This window comes from Anser brachyrhynchus, assembly GCF_964034855.1.
Source record: "Anser brachyrhynchus genome assembly, chromosome: 21".
Taxonomy (NCBI): domain Eukaryota; kingdom Metazoa; phylum Chordata; class Aves; order Anseriformes; family Anatidae; genus Anser; species Anser brachyrhynchus.
In genome coordinates this window covers 5,094,824-5,119,977 of record NC_137714.1, presented here as the reverse complement: position 1 = coordinate 5,119,977, position 25,154 = coordinate 5,094,824, and the positions used below count along the sequence as shown (strand labels likewise).

The following is a 25,154-nucleotide window of genomic DNA, read 5'->3' as shown; positions in this document are numbered from 1 at the left end:
CTTTCAGGACTGTCTTTCTGGAGACTGGAAACATGCCTTGTTTGCATGTCAGCAGTAAGCAAGATAATTGGCAAGGGACCTGCAGTTCTCATCTACTTTTTTTTCCCTCTTCTCACACCAGGGCAAATACGATGAGGAGATTGAGGTGTATAAGCACCACCTGGAGCAGACCTACAAGCTGTGCCGTCCATGCCAGGCTGCCGTGGAGTATTACATAAAGCACCAGAATCGGCAGCTGCGGGCGCTGCTGCTCAGCCACCACTTCAAACGCCGTGAGACAGACAAGACCTACGCTCAGGTACGCTGTGGGAGAGATGATGGAATTTAGGGGGGAGTGCAGAGAACTCGGTGCCTCTGCGCCTGGGCGTACAGCTGGAAAAGGAAGGTATCAATGCTGGCAGCTGTCATGGGGCTTTCTAATGCTGGGGCGATGGGGTGTGGCAGAAGTTTAGAAAACAGTAGAATAGTTAGCACAGATGCTCCTGATGTTAGTTTGATGTCTTTGTCTTGCTGGTGTCATTTAGGAGATTGCCGGATGGTAACTCTAATGTCATTGTGACAGAGCGGAGGGAGAATGGTGGGACAGGCAGAAAGGGGAGGGTGGGGAAGCTGGTTCACAAGCACAATGCAGGAAACTACAAAGTACAGGAAAAAAAGGAGTAAGTGAGATGGGAGGTGGTTTGCGACCTCTTTGCCTCAGTGCCCTGCCTGACCCTGGATTCTGCTCGTTGCAGACCCTGGACTCTGTCTCTGTTGCTCTTTGCTACCCTACCACATCCCTGTGGCAAAACTGTCCAGTAAAGCATGCAGCCCATGAGTGTTTCACAAAACACCCTTTCAAAACCTTACAACAGTTTCTTCAGCTTCTGACAAGAAGTTTCTCTCTTCCTCTGCAGAGTTTGTGTTCGTCCTCCTCTACTTCCATAACTATACCAGCTCAGGTGATATTTCTGCGGTTCTTGGCCTTCCTCAGCTGTGCGTTCCTGGTCCTGATGGCCTTGTATGGGTCGGGCGACCCCTTCTCACTTGGTGCTGCAGTCCCTGCTCCTGTCTCCTATAGTCCAGCAGCCATTCAAAATAGGACTGGCACGAGCTCACGTGCAGACTTGGAAAATGACACCTCCGTGACGGTGGCAGGCTGGCGGGAGCTGCTCCAACTGCTCCCAGAACAGATGGTGGAGAACCTGAGCGCTGCGTGGGCTTACGGGAAGAATCATCAGATGGCAGTCGCTGTCCTTGGGTTGTTCACCTGCCTCTTGGCAATGTTCTTGGCTGGGCGGATCAGGTGAGTGTCCTCTTCTCCTCTGCTCCACTTAAAAACTGCTTTGTGTTGGCAGTCTCCTGCCCTGTCCTGACTCAGTGAGCCACGGGGCAGCCCCAGCATGGCGAATGTAGTACTGGGTGGCACTGTTCTTGTTGGTTTTTGGGTTGCTAGCCAACTGGATGGAGATAGCAGAACTTGCTTTGGCTCTGTGCCTTGATTCGTTCAATTTAAGCTGGAATTAAAGCGAACGAAAAGCTCCCTGTGCAGCTCTGTAATCTGGTGGAGAGTAGGACTAATCCACTTGGGTACTTAACGCAGCAGTGGGAAAGGCTGGGGATGGTATCACCATAGTAAGAGGTAGTACTTAACCTGCTCAGCCTGTGAACTTCTGCCACCTTTCCCCCATCTCCTCCCTTCCCTCCCCTTCCTCAGAACCGAGGGGTTCGTTAAGTTTAAACTCTCACCTTGCATCTTCCTGGGTTTCTTTTTGGCATTGCAGGCTCCGAAGAATTGATGCGTTTGCTTCAGTCTTGTGGTTCATAGTGATGGGTCTGCACTTAGCTGAGAGGTACCTGAAGACAGAAACGCCCAGCTGGCTAGACACAGCCAAATTTGGCACCACGTCCCTGTGCTGCTTGGTGGGCTTCACTGCAGCAGTGGCAACGCGGAAATCAACGGGCCATCGGAGATACCGGCCCCGAAGGTCAGAGCCAGAGCAGTGACGCTGGGGGAAGGAGGAAAAAAAGCCTTGTGAACTCTTTGCGACTGGTGCTTCTGTCTCCTCCTTTTATTTTCCTTCCTTTTTTTTTTTTTAATTAGATAAAAGCAGTGAAGATCTCTTCTTCCTCTCTATATAATTTTTTTACTCCCATCTTTGCTTCCCACTGTACTAGCTTCTTGGAGCATTCCCACTGCTGGTGCTAGCCAAGGAAGCTGCTCCTGCTGCATCCATTCTCCCTTCCTCCTGAATCCTCCGTCAGCAGTGCAAATATCCAACCTCCCCAAAGCCAGTTCTTCCAGCAACTGCTTCACAAACTGCTCCATAAATGCAGCCTCCTCCCCCTTCTGCTCCTCCAACCAAAGAGATTCGGGCTTCTCCTGTCCTTCAGTTCTCCTCACTGCCTGTCCATCCTTAGCCAGTCACAGAGGAATCCTCTTCCTTGATCCTTCATGGGGCCTGGGCCACATTCAGTTTTCTAATGGTGCTGGTCGTTTTAATTTCAACCTGATGGGAACTTACCTCTGGATGCTGAGTCCTCCTGGTGTGTGCTGTAGTAACACTGCATGGTGCGTGGGCGTGCGAGGAGGGGACGCGCGCAGTCCGTAACCTGGCTCTTCTTGCCTTCCACTGTGCAGCATCACTTAACCGCATGCTCTGCCGTTCTCCTGTAACTCCTGTCTTAACCGGAGAGGAGTCCTTAAGTACTTCTGACTGGAACTTCAATAATTTGTTTAAAAGGGTGCTTTAAAAGGTTACGTAGCTCAGGGTGTCTTGTTTAGATAATGTGAAAATATTCAGTTGTTTTAGGCTAACTTCTCAAATCCACCAGTGGCTGTTGCTTTCTGTGCTGTTTTGTTTTGTTTACAATTTAAGAGGAGCATCTGTGTAAACGCACAACAGGATAAAAGCGTGTGTGTTCCTCCACTGCCGTAGCCTTAGAAAGAGGAGATGTATGGGACTAGCAACCACGTGCTATCCTGTACGGTCAGCTGTCGGTGTACATCACAACTCAGTCCATGTTTTCCTTAGCACTGAGAACACAGATCAGGAGGACGTGCCTGTAGGAAGGGGTGGGAGCTTCTGCCGCGGGACTGCCGGGCGATAGAGATGGATTATGTTTGCCATGGGGGTACCTTAGTGGGAGTCAGCATCGGTGCCAATGCTGCTGAAGAAAGGGGCCCGGAAATCGTGACTCTGAGCCGGGCAGTCCTCTGCTGAAAGCTTGGCTGACTGGGTGTCGCTGTGCGCAGAGGAAGGAGTCTTCAGGTGCATGGGTTTTTGCTGGACTGATGTGTTGGGTCCTCTTAAGATAAGCCGTCTGATTATCCTGCACTGTTGTTTGTAAGGCACTCCACTGAGCTTATCTGGATTTGGGTCTTTCAGCTAGGGATGGGCTTTCAAGAGGAAATAGCATCATTACAGAAAATCTGCTATTTTCCTCTATTCAGAACAGCCCGCAGAACATGCCACAGTAGTAGTATGATGTCTTGGTTGAACACCTTCATCTTCCTATGCATAAACTCTAAAATAATCAGAATGGAACTCTCACTGTGACGAAGTATCTGCATTTCCCACTGAAAGATCCAGACACTACTGGAGACTGCAGGTGCTGGTGAAATGCTGGGAACATTGCTTAAGGAAACAAAAGGTATTTCAGAGCTTTCATGGTTATTGTTCTTCAAACTAGTATTCACTGTGAAAGCAAAAATGTAGCACTAACAAAAGCTCTGTAGAGATCCGTTAACAGTAAGTGTCGTGGGCAGGTACAGCTCCTGGCTGAAAGACTTTGTGCCTGTAACTTAGCAGCTTGCTTGGGAAGGGGACGTGCAAACCTATTTCCCACGTGTGCTCTCCTTTGGAAATATTTTTAACGGTGCCTTCAGGTAATTGCAATATCGACCTCCGTGCAAAGAGAACACCTTTCTCCATTCTGGTGCTTACAAATGCTGCTGCTCTGATGGCTGTTTACTTGCCCACAAAAGGGATCCAACATCTGCAAAGTCTGGCTCTGCCCTTCTGTGTTCCTGGTGCTTACCAATCCTGACCCACAAGGTTTGTCTTCCAGCTTGATGTTCCAGTTTGTTTCTTGTTCTAATCTCAGACTTCTGAAATGCTCAATAACAACCGCTGTGTCCCATTTTCCACTGGGACAATGGATATTTATGGAACCTAGAAAATTGTTTCAAAGTAAATACTTACAAGGAGCCACATGAGTTCATCAGAGCAGAAAAAAGCCTGAAATATGCATGGCTCTGAAGGCTAGGTTAGACTTTCACAGTCACTCTGGCTCTTGTCTCTTGTTCTCCATTAGGAGATTTAATAGGAAGTGTGCCTTAAAAATCCCTTGTTGGTTTTCTGTACCAGACAGCAGGCTCCTCTGTCCTGTCAGCTAGAGCGGGGAGGGAGGTTAGAAGCAGCGTTTGAAGGGGAGCAGTGGGTTTCAAGCAGGGAGCATTGTTAAGAAAGACAGTAGTAGGCTGGTGAAAGAATAGTAAGTGGCAAAAAAAAATAAATAAGATGGCTTACCACTGTCTGCTCTGCCTTCCCTCCAGTGCAGGGATCAATACAATGTTTTCAGGCCTGGGAAGCTCCCTGCTGCGACTGTCCTTCCAATACCATTTTTCATGCAGTGTTCTCCTCTTAAAAGCGGCACGGACAAAATCACCTAATGAAATGGGCAGCGGGAACAAATCCAGTGCTGGCTCTGCTGTTCTCTAAACAAGCTGCACTAAAGACCCAGGTGACCTTGAGCTGTTACGTCCATTAAGTGAAATAAAAGACCTCTAGCCTTTTTTCCCCCTCCCTTCTTCATCTTTGATACTTTCCAGTTCTCTCCATAAAGTTAAATGTAGGAAAAGACTCGTGTTTTATGTTTAGCTGTAATTGTCTTCTGCACTTACATACAGAATTTGGATGGAAAGTTCCTTCTAGTCTGTGAACTTCCTGGCCTCGCAGAGGTAAGCAATTTCCTCTTGCTGCTCTGCTGTCAGGTACACCCAAATGCTGGGAGGAATCACATGTTTAGAAGGATATTGGGGCTGCTACAAAGAGGAGAAGTGTGAGCAGCTGACAAGTTATTAAAATGTGTAGGGATGGTCATGGTAACGTCACGGCCAATTTCTAACAACAATATCCTTTTTTATTTTTTTTAAACAAGAATAAAATTCATCTGTCTAAATCTTCTTGCACAGTAGCAAGGAAATTTGGCGGCAGCACACAAAGATGCTTGTCAGCCTCTTCAGACATTCTGCTTTCAGGAGCTGGAAGTCAAGGTTGTGTCGAGTGTCACTATAGCCCCATAAGTCCTCTGAAAAGGTGTTTTCTTCCCTTCTTTTTGGCAGCATTTTAACTTTTTCTTCCAATTTAAACAGGCCCTGTGTTTGTGCTCTGGGGTCTGGCACTTCTTACGCTGTTTTTCTGTTGTTACATCATTCTTCTGTGCCTGGTTCTCTCTTACTCTCTTGCCTTTTTTCCTGTGCAGTGCTGTGGTGGGATGGGGGTGCACACTAGATAGCAGGAGCAGGCAGGCAGTAGAACTGTGGGAAGGAGTGGGGTTTACGCTGTAAAACCTAAATAATACTACTTAAAAAATCCTTGAGGTTTGGTGGCACAGCAAGTGCAAATCTGTACTGAAAGTTTAAAATCTTTTCATCTGGGAGGTACGTTACCTGCTGTCTACATTGCAAGCAAATCCATTTGTCTTCATGTTACACAAATTAATACAAGTGAAATATGTTTACAGGTTGCACTAACGTTACATATCAGAAACTGCTTCGTTTTATGGCCAACCTGTGCAACTGAAGCCTTGGTCTCTGCGGTGCTTTCTCCACACCTTATAATCGAAGAACTTTCAGACTCCTAATTGGAAAAATTTTAAAGACAAAACCAAATAACAAAACAGATACTGGTGCGTGACTCACTTCTCATGCCAAAGAAGCTGTTGTCTTTGCTCAGGCATCAGCTTATTTTCCCACTTCTTGGTGCCTCAGCAAGCCTGTGCTGCTGCTTCTAAAAACAACAAAAAACCTCAGAGCTTTAGGAGCAAACCTGCAGCAAGTGAATTTTTGTCTCTCGGAGGCTCTGATGCTGACAGTCTCCTCCCTTTCTGCCTTTCTTAAGTGCTTTGTCAGGGCTGGTGGAATAGCACGATTGGTCTTCTGGAGGAGAGAAAGGCAAGGAGGAAACGGATGTCTTTTCCCATAGATGTTGGGATTTATGAAGTGGTAACGTTAGATCTGTACCAGTTCTGTATATGGAGCTCCTCCTTAGGTGATTAGGCCTGAAGAAGAGGAGTTACCAGTATTTTACTGTTGACTCTTTCTGGAAAAAAAAAAAAGGTTAAGCAAACCACTTCTGCCGTTACTGAGACTATTCCTCTAGTACCTGATTTCAGCACCAAAGAACTTCTAAACAATATGCTGCGCTTCTGTGAGGAAGCCATAGCTATGCTGTGCTTCTGTAAGGAAGGCGCATTGCCGGTTTCACACTTCTGACTTGGGATTCAGTTAGGAAGCAGCTCAGCAGTTAGATACGCCATCTAACTCTGTGCCTGGTTCATTTCCCCCCAGTGGCTCCAGCGGAAGGAAAGGCATACCTGCAGCTCAGTTCTTTTGGTGCAAGCCCCACGTCTGAGCACTGCGTTGCCATCCTCCAGCTGAGACGCTGTTTGGTATGCCATATTTCCTTCTGCTGAGGGGGATAATAGCTAACAAAGGGCTGGTAACTTACAAAAACCACTGACAACATCGTCCAGAACCGCTTGGTTGGTGCTTTGAGCTTCTTGGTTTCTCTTAGCTGTGCTCTTACTTCAAGCCACAGAGAAACAGGTGATAAACTGCGGTCACCAGGTGCAGCTCTGTTGCCTAAGGATGCTTCCAGCCATGCAGAGCATGCAAACACCTTAACTCAGCAGTATTAGAGGTTTTTAGCCCCAAAGCCTCCCATTTTAGGTGCTGCTTTTCGACGCTGACCTTGTGCTGGTTTCTGGACCAGACTATGGGACTACAGAGCGGAGCTGGGGTGGTGAGGAACTCCAAGTGGGTTTGTGTGTCATTTGAAATGAAATCTGCTCCAGCCCAACGTGGCTGACTCGGATCTTTGTCCGTGGCTGGTCTGCCAGCTCAGCACCACCTTGTGCCCTGCCCTGCAGTGTGGGGTGCATAAAGGGGGCAAGGTGGGTTCATTAAGTGCCTTTCCCTGAACAAACTTTTTGACAACACTATGTTGCTCTGCTTCAGTGGAGCTGTTGCAGCTGCAGCTTGGGACAACAGTTCCTGTACGTGTGGCAGGCTAGTGCTTTTGGCCTGTATTTGCCACCAGTGAGTGTGGCTGGGAATAAGAGGGCACTTGGGCTGCACTCTGAGATTTCCAGCGACTCTGCAGACCCTATGGGGGTTGAGGGGAGAAGCCAGGGCTAGCAACTGAGTAAGTATCTCTGCTGCTGCTGCTTCTGGTGTTCCTGAAGCCTTCACTGACATTTCTGCATGCAGACTGACCCCTTTGTGGCCCTTTACGATTTTAAATACATGATATAAATATCCCATTCTTTCCTTTCTATTAAATCCTTCTTTCTTACATCTGTGTTTTGCATGCCCTAGTGAACTGAGCTTGGGTGTGTTAAAGGATGAGGACAAGAGGGGAATATAAAAAGGGTGTAGTGGTGTTTTATTTTAGCTTTATTAATATTTTTCAAGTAAGCTGAAATTATGTGAAGCTAATAATCTTGCTTAGACACTGTAGAAGTTGTGTACGGTTGTATTGTGGGCAAATTATTTATACTTTTATATAAATTAATCTAATTAATAGCCGGTTTCATTGCTCCATACTGACTCTGCTCATGAAAGTGGGGAGCTGCAGTAAATGGCTTTCAGCTTTTAAAGAGCTGCCGTTGAACTTGTGTGCTCTTGCATGTAACCTGCCTGTTCGTTCCAGGTGCACCACCACCTGAGGCTTCTCTGAGCCGTAGCAGATGCTCTCCCAAGAAAGGGGCAGTACTCAGTCCTGAAGTGTACAGTGAGTCACCCCCTGTAAAGCCTCATTTGGGACCAAAGCTGTCAAATACACAGGCAGGGGAGAGGTCCTCTGAACCTTTTCATCATGCAAGTGAGTCTGGATTTTGTAGAGGTGGAAGGTGTGCACAAATACCTTTGTGCCACCAGCCAGGGGGAAGCCAAAATTGATGCCAAACATCCGTCTGTATTCCAGAAGGTATCAGTGCAGGACCTGGCAGCTGGAACCTTTTCAGCTATAATTCATCCCTCCTCTTTCACCCAAAGCAGGGTGATGTGTAGGAGAAAACAATCCTTAGCCTGGGGAGCTAAAGTTCCTAGTTCTGTAAGTCATGTATCAAAATCTTAACGTGTTTGAGACCTGTGCTCTTTTTCAGCATTATTGTCCTGAGTTTTATTTGCCATATTGCTCTTTACTCCTGATTCTGTAACCTTGACGAGAGGCACACACTGTGGAACTGACTGGTGGCCTGATGTGCTGCAGCGGACCAGACGAGTGGCTGCATGTCAGCTGGCAGAAACTTGCTTATTTTGCAGCCAGCAATAAGTAAGGCAGTAGCGAGCTGCTTCTGCAACCTGGGCAGAAGACGGTGCAGTTACACACAGACAACTCATAGGTAAATTGTTAGGAAATATTTTATCCCACAACTGACAAGAGGTTCTGGCTGCTTCCAGGCAGACAAACCTGGGTACGTACAGTCAGCTGCCTGACTCTGCACCTTACCTTCTTACTCCATGTCCGAAGTTAGCTGATAGCAGGAGGGGGTCCATCTACAGCCCTGTAGTCTGACCTGACCCCTGCTCTCCCATGGCTCTCCCTATCCCAGGGGTGATGCAGCATCTCTGTGGTTAAAATCTCAGTTAAAAAGGTGCTGGCATTGGAAAGAGGGAGGTATTGGGAGAGGAGGCTCTATGGGCAGGAGGTGTTTCTTCAGGACAGTGTACTGTCCCATACCATGTACTACTCTTCTTTAATCTTCTCTTTATTTATTTTTAAAGTATCTGTGTAGCGGAGTTGTGCCCAACTGTCTAGTAACGCTGTGATCGTTGTATACGCTAATTAAGATATCCGATTTTTGATGTTCTGAATGACAAGTTCTGAAATAAACGGCTTCCGGGCCCTATTTCCACAAACCACCTGACTCCAGAGCCTTTTTTTTTTCCCCCTCTTCCTTTTTGGGTACTTTTTCCACTGTTGCCAGACCCACTTTTATCATGTGCACAAATGTCTTGGAGCAATGCACTAAGCTGAGAGCAAAGATGTAGCTGCACTGCTCCGTTCCAGGGCTGTGTTCTGGCTGCTTCCTGCCTTATGACCCTCTTGATCTTCTCACCTTTTTCCATCTGCTTCTGAAAGTTTTAGTTCAGCTGACCACTCTCAGCCATGAAATGTGTTCCCCTGACAGCACCCCTGCTTTTTAGCTGCTCGTAGAAAAGGAGAAGAATTTTGCACATTGTAGGGATTTATTCAGAGCAAATCGACATTTAAGCCATTCCTTGGTCAGCCCTTAGTCCTCAGGCATTAACATGCTATCCTCAAAATTCTCCAGCTCTTCTTTGCTAACCAGAAAAAATGATTTTCTGGATGGTGCAAGACAACCGTTTCATCAGCTGCCTGGCGGTTCAGACTGCACTAATGTGTTGAGGTTCAGAAGAAGGGGGCTGTTGAGCAGCGGAGCCCATGGACCTCCAATCCAAAAAAGTTAAAATCCTAGGAAAGAGATTGGAGTTATGAGTGATAGTATAATTGTAATGTTTTCTGCCCTTCTAAGTGAAAAACTGCCAAAAGCCAATAAGGCAGATATGCTGTCTTCCTGTGCAGAGCTGGATCCTTTTGCCCAAGCATAGAAAAGGTGCGAAGTTAGGAAACAAGAGCAATGTTGTTCATGGGTGATGCTCTAATTTGGTCCTTCACGGACACTGTGAGCAGAAGGTATCCCTGTTTCTGAGACGGTTCATATTGTAGTCCTGAGCTGCACCTCTCATTTCCTTTCCAATTCATTCCCTCTTACGGAGCTGAGATGGACGTGTACATCTGCTGTTGATGTCTGTATGTGTGGTGGGGCAAATATTTATGTGTATATGCACTAAAGGACTCTGCACGTTTGCGAAGCATGACACCCTTCCCAGGTCCTCTGGAACCTGAAGAGGTTGGGCACTTTCTGCTGCAAGATTGACGAGTTCCTTGCTGCTGTTAAAGGCATGTCCTGCTTGCAAGCACCACGAGGCTGGTTGGCTCAGATGTTGTTCAGCCTGATTAAGCTGGTCGGGATTGTTGATGTCTGCCTCATACTAGCAGATAAGTAGTTTTATAAGATATTTTAAATTACAATCTTAAACCTAGACTGCTTCTTCTGGGTGTGCTAGCACTGCATAATTTTGCTGCATCATATTTGTCATCTCCAAGTGAGTGGCACATGAGTAAATCACCCCACAGCACGAGACTGAGATGCACATATTCCTCCGCTCTTTCTCTTACTCTTGGCTTTCCTCTGACAGATGAAAAGCTGTGTTTCTGCTCTCATCTGCCTCAGTGTTTTCATCAGAAGTGTTATTAAACCTCTAAATGTCGCAGCCTAATGATAGGATGCAAAGTCTGGTATCTCTGTCTAAAAATGTATGTGTCCACTTCATACTTTGTTTAGTACTTTGTCATTACTTATTTGACAAGAATATTTATTACCTGCTTTTAACTAAAGAATCTTACAGGAGATATTTGAGATACCTTGTTCAAATTCTAGACTTTTTCATGCATTTCATTGAATTGTTAAAAATAATACAAAGTTCCCATACTTTCAACGCTGTGACCTTCTTGAAACACTCATTTTTAGGGCAGGAGAACACAAGTGAGACTCCAAAGCAGATTCCTCTGATGTAATGTGATAACTAACCTGCACACACAGGTTAAGATCAGCACATGATTTCAAGGAGGAATGCGAAGAAAGTAGAAATAGGAGTAGTTTTGTGACAGATTTTTCAGTTTAGGTTGATTCTTATATTGTAAACCACTGCAAAGGTAGACAGGGAAATGTGAGTATCACAAATTAATTGCGTAGTTTATTTGCATATAAACCATATGCTGTGACAGAGCTAGCTGCAACAACCGTGTAAAATGCAAAGTCCTTTCCTATAGTTATATTATCAGTAGAATAGAAGTCAGTTTTGAGTCCATGTTACTTAAAAATCAAGCTAACTGGTGAAGATATCCTTAAGTGCATTTTGTCTGTTCTCTCAGGTTGTGTTCTCAAATTGGAAACTCTTCTATGGCTCCCTGCTTTCACTTGCAAAGAACCCCTAGGAAACAGCTTGGAGACCTACGTATACAGTTGCCATTATTACTGCCAATTTTAAATTTTCCCGGGAGCCATAACTGAAATTGTTTTTTCCACACTAGAAGCAAGACGATGCCCGGAGCGTATGCTATGGGAGCACAGTGCCCTCTGAATGACTACACTAGTACATATTTGTGGCTAATTATGATATCCAGAGAGAAAAAAATATAATGGTTGAGGCCTCAATTTAGGATCAGGAAACTCAAGTCTGTGTCTCAGTTCTTTCACAGTTTCAATGAGACCCTGGACTAGTCACTTAGCTTCTTTTTGCTTCTCTTTCCCATCTTTAATACGAGGGCAGTGAGTCTCACAGAAACGTAATAAAGGCAAATGTATCAAAGGGGCTTGAATGTTGGCTTTAAAACAGAACATCTGTGTTTAAATCTTTTATCTAGGTATTCATAAAAACACTTTTCTCTATACTGACATCAGAGATGCCGATTCTAGTTTGTAAAGACAAAAAAATAAGCAGATAACTACTTGCTACCCAGAGTCATGGCATTGTAAGCATGTTCTTTGCATGTGCACATGACAAACATCAGATGTGCTCTGTTGTAGGCCCTCTGTATTTGGAATGGATAAAGCATTCTGATGCTTTACATCAGGGTAATTTTCTCAGGGAGAAAACCAATGAACTGTAGCTGCTTGCACCTGAGATTCTAAACTGTCCCACCACTTTTTCCACCCTGTGTTGCTGGACAGGTTGGTGCACAATAATTTAAGTAATGTTGAGCGCTTCTTCCTTGCCCAGTTTCAAAGGGGTAGAAGCCATCTCATAAACCCTAAGCATTTTATATCTTGCATTCTTGCACTGAAAATTTAGTACAAACCTGGTAACAAAGCAAATGTTCGTATGCAAGAGCCACAAGCACCATTGTAGCTCTGGTCCAAAAGAAACACAAATTCTTCTCTGTTCTATGGAGGTTGTTGCATTCTGGTTCCCCGAGTTAGAATTGAGAGAGGGAGTTCCTGGAACACACTCGTTGCTAAATGCCTGTCATGCCTGTCATTTGCAGGTACCTTTCCGGGGATTCGATTACTCTGTTTTCCAACGGCACTGGGACTGGCTTCCCTTCCTCCGCTACGTCTCTCTTTGTCCCAACACCTCCCAGTATTCTCCAGCTGACAAACCAGCAGCTCTTCAGGTCCCCGCGCAGGACTTCTTCTTCCTCTCTTCCTGGACGTCTCAACAGGGCGCTCTCACTGGGTACCATCCCCTCCTTGGCCAGAGCAGGTAAGTTGTGCGTGAAACTTCCCAACCATGTGGCAATGACAGCAGAGTGGTGCAGTGCTTCAGGAGGAGGTGGGCTGTGAGGTATCCACTGGTGGTAGTCCTGTTTAGAGACCGCTGACATGTTCTTGGGGCTGGAGTGAGGGCCAGCAGTCTGCTAACAGCCTTGTGGGAGGCAGCGCTAACTGGGCACACCTATTGCTTTATGTCATGGGCTGTCGCTAATGCAGGTTACCTCGTAAGGACTAGGTTAAGCTAGCTCCTGAGGGAGCCACTAAGCCTGATGCTGTGATACTACTGATTGTAAAGCTCAGTTGTTATCGCTTCTAAGCTAATACCTTTTGCAGCAGTTATTTAAGGACTGCGTCTAAACTGTCTAAAACAAGCGGTGTCTGCATCTCCTGTGGCGCAGAGGAGTGTCCAGTGTTGGTTATTTGGTTTTTAGCATTAAGAAATTAGCGTGGCGTTGCCATCTAGATGAAGCAAGAAGTCTCACTGAGTGTTTACCGTCTGGGGAGTTTACTGAAATCTGCAGTGACCAGTGGGCTTACTGAAATCCAGAGGCTTCTCAAAACATTATGGCAGAAGCTGCAAATATGTGTTGGAGAGAGACAGAAGAAGCATTTCAGCATGGGAATGGAGAAGAGCAGCTTTTGGAAGTGATTGAGAGCCTTAGGATAACTGGTCTGGTGAGAGAGATCTCTCCCTTCCTTCTGGCTGCTTTATATAGTCTGGTTTTCGTACAACACCTGAGAGGAGCAGAGCTGAAGGTAGGCTCATCCCTACGTGTGGGTTTGATATGTGCTAGCACAGCTACAGAGGTTGCTTTAGAGGCTCTGTGATCTAGGGAAGATTTATAGGCCTCATGAACAACTCTCTCCCAGTAGCTCATTAAGCCCTCAGTTTTGCTGTGCTCGAGATTAACAGATGGGGAACAGCATTCAAATACTGTTCTCTGTCTAAGGAAAGCTAAGCCTTCCTGTGTCACTGACTGATTACCACCAGGTCAGGGGCTGAATTGTGGCAGTTTCTAGGATAATACTGCAGCAAAGAGAGCGGTCTTACTGAGATTTTTTAGTTCATTCTACGTTTCTCTGGCTCAAGCTGCAAGCAGCCACTAAGTTTTGCCACTAAGAGCAGGTGAAAGGCCAGCCACACAAACCTTCCAGCAGCACAGCAGCTTTTGGCGCAGCCTTCACCTTTCCAATTACCTAACTGCCGTGGAAGGATAGGTGCAAACGCACCAGATGGCTGGGATTCCCCCTGCATGCTAATCCCCCCATGTGAGGCTGTGCTTTCTTTTGTGAAGGTCCAAAGATAGACAGGCTGGAGAGAATATTTTTTATTCTGTTCTATTTAGTCTATTCTAAATAGATTTAGATGCTTTTAATTCCAGATATTTTGGGAGGGGATGGCTCCTTTTATTTTTGGAGCCTGTTGGACAGATCTGTTCCACTGCAGCTGGGAAAAGGTCATTATTCTGACTCTGGCATTTAGCCTACCTAGGAATATAGGGACATTTTTCCTGCCTACGTTTACAACCTCTCCCCTTCTGAGACTGATAACAACACCGTTATCTTTTAGAAGGATAGACCTCTGGTAGCTGAGCCATCTGGGTTCAAACTCTTTCATTTTTGCTTTTCTAGATTCTGGCTATTTGTTCAGCGGAAGTCGACCGGCCTCGCAATCGTCTCAGTCCAAGGAATCTCCTACGTCAGGTAATGCTGGGGCTTCCAGAGCAAGTGTCTCTGCAGGATTTGCAGTGGGTGGGTTGAAACACATGACCCCATTTTAATTCTTTTCTCTCTGCTGAGATCTCAATGGAAATATTGCAGAGATAGTTCCAACTAAAGGTGGGATTGCATCAAAATAACGTGTGGGATATTATTCTTTCTGGGAGAGCTCACACTGAAATCAGTGAGACAAAGCAAGGATCCCTTCCCTACTCTGTATCTGAATTGAGATTGCTTTGAAGGAAGACTTGAAATTTTTCCTAAGGCAGCTCTTCTGTTTTGCTTTCCCCAGCCCAAGGAACTCCTAATTTAGCTACCCTGTCTGCTCTGTCCTTTTGATCCCGTGTCCTCTAGTGACCTGTCTGTTGCACTCCTGACCCCAACTGGATCGTTTGGCTGTTTGTGCTGCCTAAGTGTTTGCTGCTGGAAATGCAGTCTGGGCTAATGCCATCATGGAAACTCCTTGCTTCCTGATACAGCTTCACAGCAGCCTTTAAAGTACATGCCAGAATTGTTCATTCACGTGCAAACAGTATGTGTAGAGGTTCTCCTGAACGGACACACTAAGGAGAGAGCTCCCACAGCTCCTGAAAAAAACATCTCTAGTATAACTCATCCTTGAGTGTACCAAAGTAAGTGCATGTGGAATTTCTCCATGTTTTGCAGTGTGGGAATGGGAACGAATAAAGAATTTTAGTACAAGATTTGATGGATTTTTGCAATTTCTGTTCCCTTTTCTTGTAGAATTGTTACAGAAAACTGTGCCTCTTGTATATTGGGGTTATAATCTCTTTTTCCTTTGTGTGTTTCTATTCCAGACCACTTCTCCATGTTGTCAGGCAGCTGTGCTCCCTCCCGCATCCCCTCTCCAGCACCATCAGTGGCTGGCTCTGTGACTTCCAGCTCAGGTTCCTTGCGATATCGCCGGCCGCTCATCAGCCCTGCCCGCCTGAACCTGAAAGGACAGAAGCTGCTGCTTTTCCCATCCCAGAATGAGGCCCTGCTCACCCCAACGAGCTCAGAGGAGCACAGCCACTCAGACAGCAACATCTTTGCCACAGAGCTGTCCTCTTTTCCGAAGAAGAACCTCAGTGAGCGGGGAATGCACGGTATGCTGGCAGCCTGCTGCATTCTTTGAAGTGCACTTGTAGGAAGGAGTTGACTTGCAAGCAAATCCATGCATCATCTAGGCCCTGTAATAGATGGGAATCCTTTAGGAAAGACCCAGATGGTAATGACTGTTAGGCTACCAAAGCTCCCTTATGAATTCACTGGCCTGGAGAAACTCTCTTCTGCCAAAGCCAATGTCCTTTGCTCACTGAGCGGTGCCACAGGGATACTACTGTCACTGCCCTTCCCCCTGTTTGGATAGCTCCTCCAACTGCTGGTGTGGTGATGCTGATATAGATAATGCTTGAGACAAGCAAACAGGCAACTTCTGCTGCACAGCAGTGAAACTTGGCCTTTATTTCTAGCTCCCATCCTCATTCCTTTCATGATTTTACCAGGCAGTCATTCATTACCGATGTCTACCTTTTGACTGGTAAATTCTGCTGCTTTTGACTTCCACGGGTGCCTTCTGAATTTTTGTATCTCTTTCTTTTTTCAGATATGAGATCTGCTGTGGAAAGAGGGAGTATTTGCAGCGATAATTCCATCAAAAAGGAGGATCATTCATCACACTCATCTACCTGTGTGGTAGACACAACTACCAAAGGGGAAGATTTGGCAGGCTGGAGAGGTAAGTGCAAGTCCTGTGGGTGTTTCATATGCATGCAAACACTTCTATGAGGACAATTGAGATCTTTCCTGTGCTGTGGTAGTGATCTGATCTTAAGATCAAACAAATTGCTAGTAGCAAAATGGGTCTTCTCTCTGCTATTTGAAGCCCTTAATAAGGCTATTCCTGTTTTTTTTTGGGCTGTCTGGCAAGTACTGACAGCTAGAGTGCTAAACTGAGACAGAAGGAAAGGGATGGGGATGTGGGTGTTGAGAAGCGGGACAAGATGAAAACAGAGCTAAGGAGAGTAGTGGAATCTTTCCTGACAGGAAAACTGCTGCGGCAATATCTGCTTACAGTGAACACAAAGAGAGAGCAAAGAGAGAGCGCAACATATGTTCACTGTTATTTATCTCATCAGTTCTTTAACATCTCTTCCTACTGTCCCTTTCTCTCTTTGTGTTCTCCTCTTCCACCAAGGTCATTTTGGTAACTCCGCTCTCCGAGGTCTGCTAGCCGTGAGTCTGACTCTCAATGCTATCTTCACATCAGCCTATGTCTACCGGAGCCTGCGCTGATTTGTGCCAACACTTTCTTTCTTGCTGGTCCCACCTGCTTCTGAGAAGACTCTGACAAGAAGAATTCAACCACGGCTTCATGTCTAATGGCTGTGCCACTGGTGCATGCTGTTACTTCTTTTTTTCTTTTTTTTTTTTTTTATATAACCACTGTATGCTCAGCTGTCATGACAAGGAACCTAAGTAGCTGCTGCCGTCACTTCCAGGTAGAACATATCACAGGATTGTCCCTGGAGGTGGGAAGCAGGACTCCCAGAAGGCCCTAGTTCAAAGCCAGATGCTGGTCAAATGGCCCATGCGCTTTCTTTCAAAGGAACTGACCTGAGACATGAGCCTGAAAAGGTGCAAGCTACACTTTTAGGAGCTTCCCCCAGCTCTTCTTCCTGACATATTAACCTCATGCTGATGGTGCTGGTAAAATGAGCATTAGAACAATGAGCTGGAGAAGAGACTTGGCTTAGTAGTTGGTGCTGGGCTTTGGCTACACCATTCCCAGCCTCTTTGCTCAGTGGTTCCTCTTCTCTCTTCCCTTTGGCACTCTCCTCTCAATAATCGATGAGCTTTTTTTAGCTGCCTTAATCTTGCCTGATCACGTGTGACCTGACTGCTCTGTCATATTCTTGTCTGACCACGTGCTTCCACCTGGGCTCTGCCCTGAGGCCACTCTCACCAGTTGCTTTTCTGGTCTTACTGGTTCACAGAAACTGCTCTCTGTGCATACCTCCAGCCAGCACTGTTGTTCTAGGGATTCACAAATCCAAAACAGGCATCTTTTGTGGTTTGCAGTAGACAGAGGAAAGCTACGCTTTGCTTTGCCCAGGAGGCATTAATCCTGTTGTAAAAGAAAAGGGTCCCCACGTGATTTGGAAGGGCTTCAGCTCACAACTCCAATTGCTGGTGTTTTCACCGAAGCAGGGAGTGGCACATCCGTAGTTCTTGCTGTAAATCGCACAAATCTATCCTGTTAGGAGGTATATGAGGAGCTGTCTGATTGTATACATTTCTACATAAACCTGGCGCCTCAGTCTGACGTTGGGATTTGCCAAGTAACTGTTGAAGGTATTTCTTAGATGCCAATGTGCTCTCAGTGAGAGATGCCAGACCTGCTCCTGGATGGTTTCAAACTGTTAGCTTTTCTAACCCAAAGAAAATAGCCCTAGGTTTTCAAAAAGCAGCTTATAATCTGAGTGCTTCCACTTTCAGGTGAGTCATCAGCGTGGCTTAGTATTCAGGGGCCATTTGGAGTATCATGCTGAATGCTCTAAATGATTTAGCATATCTTAGGAAAAAAAAAAAAATTAATGATCTTTGTCTTGACTCTTAAATTCCGAATACAGAGAGGAGAATTACCAACATGCCAAGGAGACCTGGTGAAAAGAGAACTAACTGACATTAGCTACGTATTTCCTGAAGCAGGACTGACTATTAAGAGTTTTTATATTGTCTCTTCCTTTGGACTCCTTTACCTCAAACATCCTTTCTCTTTCCTTTCCCCTCATCCTATTGTCCTGTGTTTGTATCTTGAATTACAGTGTTATGCTTCCTGTGTCTCTTCCTCTCAGTCCTGCCGCTGTTCCCTTTGTTGCACTCTTGCATGTGCACAGAGACACAGCATAACTGTGCTGATAAATCTCTGTCCTGGACCCAAAATTCACACCTCACAATTCACAAGAGCGATGATCACCCTTCCTTTCACTTCATTTCTTTTCTTGCATGTTTTTATGGAGTTCCTACCACAGCCTCACTTAACAGATCACACAAGCAATGGCCAGACCAGTCAGCATGCTATATAAGAGTAAGTGGGACTTTACTGCTGGTGATTCAATCTCTGAAAAATTAAATCTCTCTGTCTCTTCCATTTCTTCCAGCACTGTTTTAGCAGCTCACTTCCAGCCACTGCACCCCATCCTCCCTTGGTAGTGAGGCTGGTTATTGCCTGCTTATCTTGCATGCACAGGACAGATGTCTGGCCACACGTGCTAACTGAGAGAGCGTGGAGATGTCGTTCCTGACTCTGCATCTTTCTCTCAGCTTGCTCAGTGCGTTGGTAAAGGGCCACACAGCCAGCACCTCCTGTGCAAGACCTAGATCCAGATAGAGACCCACAGCAGAAAGAGCTGGATGTGCTCAGGTTGATGGTTAATTCTTTTGTGTCTTGCGTGCATTGTTACTGGTAGCTGAACCTGCCCCACAACATCGCTGTTACAAGGTTTTTGTCCCCTTTATAGACTTGGGCAGACTCACCGGAGCATGTGTGTAGGCGAGATGCTAGCAGACCTACTTACAAGCTTTCCCTTAGACCTGTGCTGTATGAGTTTGATGTTGTCTCGGTGTCCTGTGTGTGACATCCCATTCACGGATCCTTGTCCTGACTTCCAGCATAGCCAGGGGCTGCCTATGCAGAGACAAGCCTGCCAGAGAATACGGTGGTTTTGCTTGTCTTTATTATGCCAACAGATGTGCACTGTGATTTCATGTATGCAAGTTTTCCACTTTCACCCCCCTGTCTGCGCCGAGTTCACTTACTGTCGCACACACCCAGGGCCCAATTTGGTCTCTGTCTCTACCAGATTGCAATATGGAAATTCCCCTCCTTCCCAGCAACCAAGGAGCCGCAGCCTCTCAACACACCTCTTCTTGCCCATATTCCGCAGCAGGAAATCTTTAAGCTGTTTGAATCCGCTCGCTGAAACTGTTCATGGATGAGCATTTGGTGACCTTGTCCAAAGCAATATAAAGACTTTGGATTTTATTGCTGAAGAGGGAAGACAACCAACTTTTCATCCTGGTGCTAGAATACTCTCCAGTGGTGCTTTCACAGATGTGAAGCCTTTGCTTGAGTAGTACACAAGAGTTATATGTGTGTATGTGTGTGCGTGCGTGCATATGTATAAAAACATTTGGAGGGTTTCTTCATTTCAAAAGATCTGAGCCTGCGTTTGTCTTTATATTGTTGGCCTTAATCTAGCTCCTAGATACCATGTCTATCTTGCTGCTGTTTTCTGTATGAAGCTGGTTTGGAGGAAATGAAAGACTAGCTGGTCCCTCTGTAAAAGTCTTCTTGACTGGTGATGCTGATCTTCATACAGTGTTGTTCGGGGGTGAAATTTATTTTTCTAATATTTTTCCTACTGTAAAAATTGTTGGAGTGTACGGAACGGAAAAGGTCTTTGTGAAATGGTCTGTCTGATAAAAATTTGAGTGTTACTTAATAAAAGCCACAGTTAATCATCATGTGGGACATAAATGAGCTCCATTTCCAGACCTTTTCCATTCCCTGCCTTCCTCTGAAAATGCCCAGGTACTTTTTTGGGGGGGCTATGGACTTGTTAGGCATGTTATGAGACCATGCAGAGACGTTTGATGATTTTACTGTTCTGAATTAGGAAGAATTTGGATTTTAGAGTCTGGTTCCAGTTCTGTAGTCTGGGTAGTATGGCAGATGCCATAAATATTATACACATATCTATTTGATGGGATAGATAGAACAAGTTGCTGATTTCAGAAAGTTGTCGTTATCTTTTTACATAAAAGCTTAGACATGAAATTGGTCACTGTGGCAACAGGGAAAAAAATTATTGCTGGGGTCCATAGGCCAGATTCACTGGAATTTTGCCTGTCTGCTCAAGCAACAAATTTGGCCTGTGAATGTTTTATTCCCACTCCTTCTCGAGTGATGGGAATTTCTACAAAACACTGCTGAACTGACTGGGTTCCTTAAAACAGGGCAGCTGAAATTAAGGGCTTGTGTGGCCTGTGGATGCTGCTATATTTTTTCTTCCAAGTACCATTCCTGGAAATAACTATTGTCTTAACCTCTATCACAGACATTTGTTAGAAGGCTAGAAAGGGCCAATTTGGCCAATACATTTATATTTTGATGTTCATATATATATATATGTCACAACCAGAAGTGATCATCACTGTTATGAATGGAATGGGTATCGAGAGAGGGTGTGGAGGACAATTTTGAGTCCTAAACCTTATTTCCTGTGACAGAAATACTGTATGTCATGTGTGTGTACTTGTTCGGGGAGCTCTAACACTGTACAGTTTAGTTAAATTGTGCTCCGGGGGAGAAACTGTTCCTTGGAGGTTTTTAGTTCATGCTTTGTGTTTAAAGAGGAATATTTTTCTTTAAAAAATAAAATGGAAAACTTTTCACCTTACTATGGTTTTATTTCTTGGGGAACTCTCTGTTTTGGGGGGAAAGGGAGCCATAATCCTGCCATTAACTTCTCCTCAGATGTTGCTGCACCCCTGTAAGACATTGTTGTCTTGAACTTCTGCAGGATAGGGACCATCCTGTATGTTCCTGTTTCCTCAGAGTCCTGATCGTCCTGGATGATAACTCTGGTAGAGCTGCCGTGCTAACACCGGCACATTCTCACGTGGATTCTCAGTATTTTGGTGGGCAGGGTGTGGAGTAAGGGAGATACGGAATGCAGGTGCTTTGGTCCTGATCCAGTCATCCTCCAAACATGCGTGTGTCAGTGAGAAACCCAAGGGGATTATTTGTATGGATAAGGACTGGGCACGTGTAAAGGATGTTCAGGGAAGCCCCAGAACTCATCCCAAGATGTGCACGTGCACAGAGCACTGGCACGGTCCAGTTCAATGCACACTTCATGATTTGTGTTCATTTGTCGTTTAGTGTTTTTTCTTCCCCTCTGTGAGATGGGGGCTGAGAGTCTTTCCAAGGTTTTGCTTTTTGGTTTGTTTTATAATTTTAAATTTGTTTTCATTTTGCAATGTAAATTGATGGTGTGGAAGAGATGAGTGAAAAGCTTTTAGACAGACTTTCTAAGCGTAGGCTTGAAAGTTGTAGTTTTCCTCCATTTACACTTCAATGATTTGTGTTTCATTTCGTTAAAATGTACTGCTAATTTGTTTTAAGACCTGGCAATGTATTGTGAGGAGCAGCTGAGGGCACTGGGGGTGTTTAGTCTGGAGAAGAGGAGGCTCAGGGCAGACCTCATTGCTCTCTGCAACTGCCTGAAAGGAAGGTGTGGGGAGCTGGGGGTCGGCCTCTTCTCACAGGTAACCCATGATAGGACTAGAGGGTCCTCAAGTTGTGCCAGGGGAGGCTCAGGTTGGAAATGAGGAGACATTTCTTCTCAGGAAGAGCAGTCAGGCGTTGGGACGGGTTGCCCAGGGAGGTGGTGGAGTCACCGTCCCTGGGGGTGTTCAAGGAGAGGTTGGACGTGGTGCTTAGGGACAGGGTTTGGTGGGCGATATTGGTGGTAGGGGATGGTTGGACCAGATGGCCCTGAAGCTCTTTTCAAACTTTAATGATTCTAGGATTCTGTGATTCCCTCCATTTTCCTGCGGCTCCTTCTCCTCCCCAGGTGCCCGGGGTCACGGCGGCGGGGCCGCCCCCTCCCTGCCCCCCTTTCCCCCACTCCCCCGTGTTTGGGTTTGCGAACCCAAGCGCCGTCCTGACCCTCCCGCGACCCCAAAGCAGCCGTTTTTGGGGCGGGGAAAGGAGGAACACCGGCTTTTAGAGGGGCACGGCGGGGCCGCCACCACAGCGGGCACCATGGGCGAAGCGCAGCCGGGGGAGCCGCGTCCATCCCCGGACAGCCCGGGGCCGGCGGAGGAGCTGCAGAAACCCCCTTATTCCTACGTGGCTCTCATCGCCATGGCCATCCGGGCCAGCCCGGAGCAGCGGCTACCCCTGAGGGGCATCTACGCCTACATCGCGAGCCGCTTCCCCTACTACCGCTGCGGCCCCAAGGGCTGGCAGAACAGCGTCCGTCACAACCTCAGCCTCAACCCCTGCTTCCTCCGCCTGCCTCCTCGTCGTGGCCCCGCCGCTCCCCGCCGGGGCGGCGAGTGGGCCCTGGACCCGGCCTTCCACGACATGTTCCCGGGGGGCGACTACCGCCGCCGCCGCCGCCGGCCCCAGCCGCCTCCGAGCGCCACCGCCGCCGCCCCGAGGCCTCCGGCGCCGCTCCCCGGGTGGCCCTGCTCGCCTCTGCCCGCCTGGGCCCCGCCGTGGGGCCCGGGGCCGACGCCGCCTGTGCCCGCCTGGGGCCCCCCCTGGTGCCCGGGGCCGCTGCCGCCGCCGCCCGGGCCCCTCCCGGAGCTGGGCCCTTGCTGCTTTGTGACCGCCCGTACGGACCCGCCGCAGCCCTGAGCGCCCCTCCGAGCCCCGAAAGTTGGAGATAAAGGGGATTTTAATAAAAAAAAAAAAAAGGGGGCCTCGGCTGAGTGAGGGGGGAATGGGGCTGGAAGGGGCTGTGCTGGAGCTGTGCGCTCGGGGGGTTGTTGACGTGTAGGTGCCTTGTGTCAGTGCTCTGTTGGGAGAAAGGAATTGCGTTACCTGAAGCGACTCGTCAGTTTGGATTATTATTTTTTATTATTATTATTATTTTATTTATGATTTTGTTGTGATTTGTCAGTTTGGTGTATTGTTTTTAAAAATTTATTTGTGGTTTTGTTGTTTGAACCTGCAAGCCTGAAGGGGTGCTGCGGAGCTTGCGCGAACTAATTTGTATGTTGTGTTGTCTTCCTCAGTCTGGAAATACATGAAGAGCCATGAAGTACCAGTCCTTGTAGGAGTGAAGCTTGGTTACATGCAGAAAAAGCATTTATTCAAGTGTCCTTAAACTCATTTTTGAGCTTTTCTTTCATATTTTTTTATATATATAATGTATTTTTCTTCTTTGTGGAAAAAAACAACTTTAATACTGGGAATGATGTGTATTTTTCATTTATGTGAAACTTTATTGCTGGGAATCTTACTGTTATGTATTTAAAGCAGAGCTATATGGGGTTTTACATACAGTCAAGAGTTATTTTATACTGTTTCTTGTTACAGATGTTTACATTTATTCTTGACACGTTTCTTATAAATAATGCACTAATTATAAGGGTATTTTCCTCTTGATTTCAGAGGAATACTTCCTGTATTATCGCCTCAAGATGACCATCAGGGACAAAGCGTGCTTCTAAAAAGATTTGTATGTTTAAGTTTGTTAATGAAGAGTTCAAATACTGTTATGAGTGCTGCAGAGCAGCACTTTGTTATATGTTGTATTTTATGACTTGTTTAATAAGCACTACCTTGTAAGCGTTCATGGCTTCAGAAAGTACTTGAAGTAATTTGACAGGTTTTTGCTCATCCTTAAAAAAAATGCAACTTAAACCCAGTTTTGTAGTTTGTATTTTATATTTTCCTGTATCTAAGAAGAGTTTCTAACGTTGTCTTTAAATTCTAACAATACAATGTCAATAAAATGCTGGAAATACTGTTAAATTCATCTGGGGCAATGTCACTGAGGTTGTTCTTACAGAAGTCCAACATATTAAAGATATTGCAGTTTAATTATTTTCTAGATAATTTTTTGTTTTCTTTTAGTCTTGTTTTTCTTGTAGCTCCTAATAATCTTCCACATTTAACTGCTCGCAGGCTATATTTGGCTATAAAATCAATATAGTGCCCAAAGTGGAACGCAGGTATCTAAGAGTTGTTGCATCTTGAAGCTGGTGGTAAGTCTGTATGTATGTAAAACAAAGACTTCTAGGGTTTTCGTTTTAAATATATATATTCATATATATGTTATATATGTTTAGAGAAGTTTTATGTCCCCTATGGTTAGTGGATATATGAATCATACACATATGTGTGGCTCCCTGTATGTTCTAGTTTCACCTGAAACTTCTACAGAGAAATAATGTTGATTAAATTATCCTTTCCATTTCATGAGGGTGCAGATACTGTGTTGTTGTCTTGGTGAGGCTCCGGTTCCACAGGGGCTGCTATGAGCAGACTTCAGTCTTTGATTTCTTAAGGCTTCCTCACAGCTAAATTCACCAGTGTGCCAGTGCCTTTGAGCAATGGATAAAAAGCTGTATGTGAAGCATGAAATGCTGAGTGTCACTGTAGGCAGGAGAGGCTGTGAAACAAAATGCAATATATCAGGTAGAGCATAAGAAAATGGTCTGAAGTTTCCAGTTAAACCCTATTTTAAGATTAACATCTGGAATAAAAGGCCACAGGAGTTCTGTGCACCAAGAAATATAATGTTATCAAGTTATATGTGGCATTTACACATGCAGGAATTTTACGTTGGTTCAGCTCTTGATTGTCATCTCACTTACAAATACACAGGTATCTCAAGCTTTTGAGGACGTGCAGAAGAGTAAAGAGCTTTGTGTTCTCTTCCCAGTGGGTGCGTGTGTCGTGCTGGTCCGTTGTTACCTTTAGCAGCCTGTTTCAGTCGGTAAGTGATGTATTTGCCAGCACTTCATTGGTTCCACAGCTTTTCCATTTGTGTGTGCCACTAGATGGTGCGTTTGCTCCAGCATACCAAGTCTAGGGGGATCGTTTTAGCAAGGCTGAAATTGGTCTTTGGTGAAGGATTGCATCTCCATCCCTTCTAGAAAATGAAGCAATGAGGATGTGTAGGAGCAGTGTCAAAGGAAGATGGGAATGAGAGTTCAACTGCCTTTTGCAACTGTAGTGCTTTCTCCTGCTTGCACCCTCCCAGCAGCAGAGCACAGGTGTGCACAGATAAAAGCCACAGTCCCACAGGCACAGAGTCAGGCAGGTCTCTTGCAGG

The 25,154-nt window shown here is 45.9% G+C and overlaps 2 protein-coding genes across 3 annotated transcripts in view; both read left to right on the top strand.

The window, feature by feature from the left end:
• Positions 1 to 20,756, top strand: part of TMEM201 (transmembrane protein 201) — a 28,476-nt gene extending 7,720 nt beyond the window's left edge. Inside the window, exons 4-11 of one of the 2 annotated variants that reach the window (XM_080563688.1) lie at positions 122 to 298; positions 897 to 1,285; positions 1,764 to 1,967; positions 12,342 to 12,559; positions 14,203 to 14,274; positions 15,108 to 15,398; positions 15,899 to 16,030; positions 19,158 to 20,756. In XM_080563688.1, the coding sequence (XP_080419814.1) occupies positions 122 to 298; positions 897 to 1,285; positions 1,764 to 1,967; positions 12,342 to 12,559; positions 14,203 to 14,274; positions 15,108 to 15,398; positions 15,899 to 16,030; positions 19,158 to 19,255 (1,581 nt within the window). In that variant the 3' untranslated portion in view covers positions 19,256 to 20,756. Of the gene's footprint in view, positions 1 to 121; positions 299 to 896; positions 1,286 to 1,763; positions 1,968 to 12,341; positions 12,560 to 14,202; positions 14,275 to 15,107; positions 15,399 to 15,898; positions 16,031 to 16,489 lie in introns of both variants that reach the window. The other variant, XM_080563687.1, reaches the window with a different exon arrangement.
• Positions 20,757 to 20,849: 93 nt separating this feature from the next.
• LOC308181072 (forkhead box protein L2-like) lies at positions 20,850 to 23,852 on the top strand. The gene has a single exon (XM_080563704.1). It carries the CDS (start codon positions 22,127 to 22,129, stop codon positions 22,724 to 22,726), a length of 600 nt encoding a protein of 199 aa, XP_080419830.1. The 5' UTR covers positions 20,850 to 22,126; the 3' UTR covers positions 22,727 to 23,852.
• The last annotated feature ends 1,302 nt before the right edge of the window (positions 23,853 to 25,154 follow it).

What these genes read in the sequence shown, in the direction of transcription:
- LOC308181072 (XM_080563704.1), top strand. Translation starts at nt 22,127, where the DNA reads ATGGGCGAAGCGCAGCCGGGGGAGCCGCGTCCATCCCCGGACAGCCCG.